The sequence below is a fragment of the Carya illinoinensis genome, chromosome 15 (assembly GCF_018687715.1).
Source record: "Carya illinoinensis cultivar Pawnee chromosome 15, C.illinoinensisPawnee_v1, whole genome shotgun sequence".
Classification (NCBI taxonomy): Eukaryota; Viridiplantae; Streptophyta; class Magnoliopsida; order Fagales; family Juglandaceae; genus Carya; species Carya illinoinensis.
The window spans coordinates 29,244,559-29,249,433 of record NC_056766.1 but is presented as its reverse complement, the minus strand read 5'-3'; the positions used below and the strand labels follow the sequence as shown (position 1 = coordinate 29,249,433).

General features: G+C 36.3%; 2 protein-coding genes across 3 annotated transcripts; both read right to left on the bottom strand.

Moving 5' to 3' along the window:
* Positions 1-653: 653 nt before the first annotated feature.
* On the bottom strand, positions 654-2,499 carry LOC122295703 (protein BREAKING OF ASYMMETRY IN THE STOMATAL LINEAGE). Of its 2 annotated transcripts, XM_043104792.1 has the most exons (5): positions 2,270-2,499; positions 1,685-2,049; positions 1,425-1,559; positions 1,085-1,254; positions 654-957 (listed from the first exon to the last, which is right to left on the bottom strand). In XM_043104792.1, the coding sequence occupies exons 1-5, from the start codon at positions 2,355-2,357 to the stop codon at positions 849-851; spliced, it is 867 nt and encodes a 288-aa protein (XP_042960726.1). In that variant the 5' UTR covers positions 2,358-2,499; the 3' UTR covers positions 654-848. The 2 variants fall into 2 exon arrangements, with proteins under 2 accessions (XP_042960726.1, XP_042960727.1); XM_043104793.1 differs by lacking the exon at positions 1,425-1,559.
* A 138-nt stretch (positions 2,500-2,637) lies between these two features.
* On the bottom strand, positions 2,638-3,646 carry LOC122295704 (dirigent protein 22-like). The gene has a single exon (XM_043104794.1). It carries the CDS (start codon positions 3,413-3,415, stop codon positions 2,852-2,854), a length of 564 nt encoding a protein of 187 aa, XP_042960728.1. The 5' UTR covers positions 3,416-3,646; the 3' UTR covers positions 2,638-2,851.
* Between the last annotated feature and the right edge of the window lie 1,229 nt (positions 3,647-4,875).

Below are 4,875 nucleotides of genomic sequence, written 5' to 3'. Positions count from 1 at the left end.
TTATTCATGTAACTAATGACGTTAGTTTTAACAGTAAAACAACAAAAATCGTTAAACTAACAAAATTCCGTTAAATAGCTACTTTATATATATAAAGATATGATTGAACCCGATTTATGCCTTTTTGGCAACCTTCCGCTCACACGTATCACACTATCGTACTCTCTAGTTCATGTTGATCTTCAAAAATTAAGCAACATTGTCATCAAAAGATCAATATGCGTATAACTCACGTGCCGCTCATGCTATGCAATAATAGCCATGTAATTAACTTTAATTCTTTCAGAATATCAGCCAAGTATTTTCCACGTGCGGCTCGTTTCCCACGCACAGATCGACTTTGTGTGATCAGCCAAGTATTTTCCACCATGGTTTTAAAACACTATAGTTTTGTACAAGCTAGTTTGGCATAGTTAGCAAAAATGGTACAACTTAGCTAGGTTGAATGCCTGCGCTTGAGGGACGGGTGCTGGGCTTATGATCACGTTGATCTAATTAAGGACTAATCCCATGGTTTATAAGTTTTTGAGTGAATGCCATATTCTTTGGCTTGGATTTGGAATGCATGTGGAACTACTTTTGTTAGCATTTAAAAGGCATTAATGCTTACTTGGCTGATGGGCCTAATTGCTATTACAAAGACAGGAAAAACATATCCAAGAATCAGAATGGTACTATCCGAGTGGGATTAATTTCATGTATGTTTGGAAAATCTGAAGAACATTCGTAGTTCTTGGAATGAATGATAATCACTAGTTAAATTTCTTCATGTTCAAGCCAGTCCTATACATGTCTGGGGGGGCCCAGGAAACTTGAGGAAGAACAGAGACAGAAATGTTGCTAAACTTTCAGTTTCTAAAACACTGAAAGCCCACACAACGAGCCTTGTGCTTCCTTAACTGCAGGCCCTCTGATTTTGGCATTTGCACTGGACTACCCATCCACTCCCAACCCAACCTGCATGCATGGTTTTTACCAAGTTCACAACAATTTCTAGACATGTTGCTAATTTAAACTTCAATTCTTAATGTTCTTGGCAAGAAAACACTTCAATTTGATGTAACAGAAAGGATCTCCAACTTACACAGGGAAGGCAAAAGAGCCTGTGCTGCGATCTGATTGATTGGATTCACTTGATTCAACTGAAACCATGCCACGGTCTTCAAGCTGATCCTCCATTTGAGATGATCTCCTTCTGATGCTGTTTCTAGGCGATTCTGTATCCCAATATATGCAGTCTTCTTCTTCATCATCCTATCAATAACCACAACCAAGGACACGTTGTTTTAACCACTCATATTTGTGAGAACAGAGAAGAAAAACATGGTCAAAAGTGGTAAAGTCTTCCGAATCTTTTGGTTATACGAGCTTCTAAAAAGACCCTTTTTCAATGGGAATTCAACAGAAAAAGGCAGCACTCTTACCTTTTGGTCAGAGATCATACCATCTCCATCATTTGTTGGGCAGATATCATTTCCATCTTTATTATTATTATTCAACTTTTCCCCAACATTACTGCACCTTTCTACCACTGTTTTTGCTTCCTCACCATAATTAAGCTGTTTGTCCAAACCCAAAAGAAAATAAAAGCTACCAATCAAAAAGAATTTTCTTTCTATTTCTCATTCTTCTTTTCCTGTCTCAGCTTTTAAAGATATAGTAGAAAAACAGCACTTTGGCTAACCTTTCGGTTTACAGTTCTGGAACTTCTGGACATGCAGTCAAAGCGGTTGGAAGTTTCTGGCTTTCCATCCTTGACTACGTCGAATGCTCCATCCTCCCTAAAACAGAAGACTATGTAGTCTTCATCTGAAAAATGTGGCCAGCAAGAGTCGTCGACAGAGCCATTTTCTACTGAAATGGCATCTTTAGTTTGTGTGGAACTGAGTTTTGATTGTCTCTCTTTACTACGTCGACTTTTGTGCCGTGACTTCTTCTTGCTAGTTTGATTCATGACTCTACTCTCAGTACCCTTTGCGTCGAAACCCAAGTTTTTTCTTGGCAGTTTTTGAGGTGCAGAAGATCGATATGCATCATTCGATTCATCATCTGGAAAAGACAGAATATATAAATGCCAGAATGACATGAAGGAATATGCTAAAACTTGGTGACGGATTGTGTATATGCTTAAAAATGGTTGGTTTTCCATTCTGTTGGCGTAAAGCTCAGTACCCAGAAAATGGCTCAACAAGAAAGAAACTGAGAAGAAAATAATTAGACAAAAGAACCATGCAAGAAAAAGAAAAATGAGAAAGTTAATATTGGTTACCTAAAGGAAACCTGCAAGCCAAGAAACAAGATACCCAGTCCCTCACCCTCCATCTGACAAGCTTTGGAATTGTCCATGGTGTGCACATTTTGTATATATCTGCCTCTCTGCGACCCTATTTTTCTCTGCTGAAGTACAGTGTGAGATATCATAGAGTGAGAGAGAGAGGAAATGGGTTGTATGAGAGAGGGAAATGACCATTTGAATTTGAAAAAGGACTTCAATGACCAAGGGAGTTACAGTGTTAATGCATGATGAGTAATGAATGAGTCGGTTGTGTTTTCTAAACATGGTTAAAAGGAGAGAATATTGGGAAGTCACAGTTGGCAACTGCCCACAATTTCGTTCTTGATTGTTGCAAATAATAATACCTCTAAATTCTGACCTTATTATTCTCTAATAAAGTGGAAAACACAAAGGTTTAATACAAGGCTAGCTGAACCAAATACAGAAATTATAGCAATTCACCTCTTAATTATAAAAGAAATGGACATGTCCTTGCATTCTAGAATTTATAAAGACGACAAATAACATTACTCTATTACAGATACAAAATTATCGATCAGATTCAACTCTCCATTATTAGTGATAATGATTATCGGATTTTGGTTTTGTATAAAGTGTCACATTGTATCCAATTATGGCGTCCATCCGGTCCAGAGAGTAAGTCCTAGCAAAGCAGTATCCACGAGCAAGCCGAAAAATCCCTGTGCCTCCAACAACTGGCATTTCTCTGACCTCGCTCATCACCGGATTCCGGCCAACCACGCTAAACGTGCTGCCGTTGTACGGTCCACTGATGAAGACATATGTGAGCGTCATGAGAAGGCTGAACTCTCTGTGCTGTGAGGACGCAGCATAGATCCCTTGTGCGCGTCCAATCACGGTTGAATTCGGTTCCGGTGTGACTGTCAGAGGGTTGTCCAAAACGGAAACAGACCCGAACATGGTTGCAATTGGGTCCGAGCCTGTGTAGTTGGTCATCCGGCCGGCAACCCGGACGGCAGTCGGGTTCGGGCCACCGACGATGTCGTGCATGTAGAATTGGATACGTATACGTTTGGATTTCAAGGCATCTGCGGTGCAGATCAAGGCCATAACCACGAGAGCTGCAATTAGAAGCACATGTTTGGCACGTACAGCCATGGCTGATACTCAAAAGGAAATGGTTTTCGATCTCTGCTTCTGACACGAGAGATGTATATATAAGAAGTAACTTTGGTGCCTCGCCGTGCCGTACCAACCGGACGTTGCGCATAATTTTCCAAGCTGTGGAAACTGGAAAGTCGAGTCTCTGATCATGTCAAACACGCAGAAGGACTGTGGAAATCGTGTCGTGCTTTGCTGCTTGACTCCAAGCATGTGTGTAACAGAGAAATGACCCATTTTTCCATGTTTCCATTGCAATCGTCATTCTCACGAAGTTATACAACAAAAATTAACTCTTTTAATCTCCTTACATTTTTTTTAAATAAATGATAATTTTATATAGGAATAATGCTATACAACACACTCTCATTCTATTAAGTAAAATGTGACTCATTTATCACTATTAAATAATAAAAAAATATGTAATAAATGATCATTCAACGATGATAAATACGCCACATCATATTTTATGAGATAAAAATAAGATGGTAATATGGTGTATAGAATTTTTCTTTCCATAATATCAAAACTTCTATTTTGATTATGAATCTTAATTCTACGCTTTATCTTATATTATTAAATATATGAATTCATTTATTAAGAGGAATCTAATTCACAAGTGGGGAGAATATTAAGATATAAAATAAATAAGAAAAATATTAAATTATTTAAAAAAAACTTACAAAAAATTTATTTCTCTAAATGTCATTTATTGATGTACTAAAAATTATGAAATTTGAAATTCAAAATTGAAATTTTAAAAGACAGTTAACTAAATGAAAATGATACTAAAACTATAAATACATATACATATATTACTACTGAATAAATAATAAAGAAATGGATGGATGGAAATGAGATGAGGTACGTATGCGAACCCCATTACGAGCTAATTAAGAAGAAGAGGGCGAGCAATTCGAAGTCGACAACGATATATACCTAATTTTTCGTGAAGAATGGGTCATATTTATGGAAAGAATGGGACGACTCGATTGATTCCAAGCTTTGCTCTTACTATCATACGCGTTTCATGTAATTGCGCTTTTTTCTTTTTGCATTTTTGAAAAGTTACATTTATCCCCTTCAACTATCAACAAATTCTCAATATCGCTTTATCTTTCAACTTTATCATGCAGTGTCCTCTAATTTATTATGAGAAATATTTGAGGCACAAAATTCTTTTAGGAAAGTAAATTTAGAAATTGATGTGATTTAATTTGATATAATATGTCAAATTATAATTATATTTTTATTATAAAATAAATCTAACATATTACATAAAATTACGTGATCAGCTTGTGAGTTTATTTTTATGAAATATTTTTATGGTCGTAGCATTTTTAATCTATTATTGGGATTGCAATCTATTATTCATTTTAACAATAAATTAATAACTAAATAAAAAGCTAATGCAATTGTCAATGATGGGAAGAAATGTATAGTAAATATGGATATGT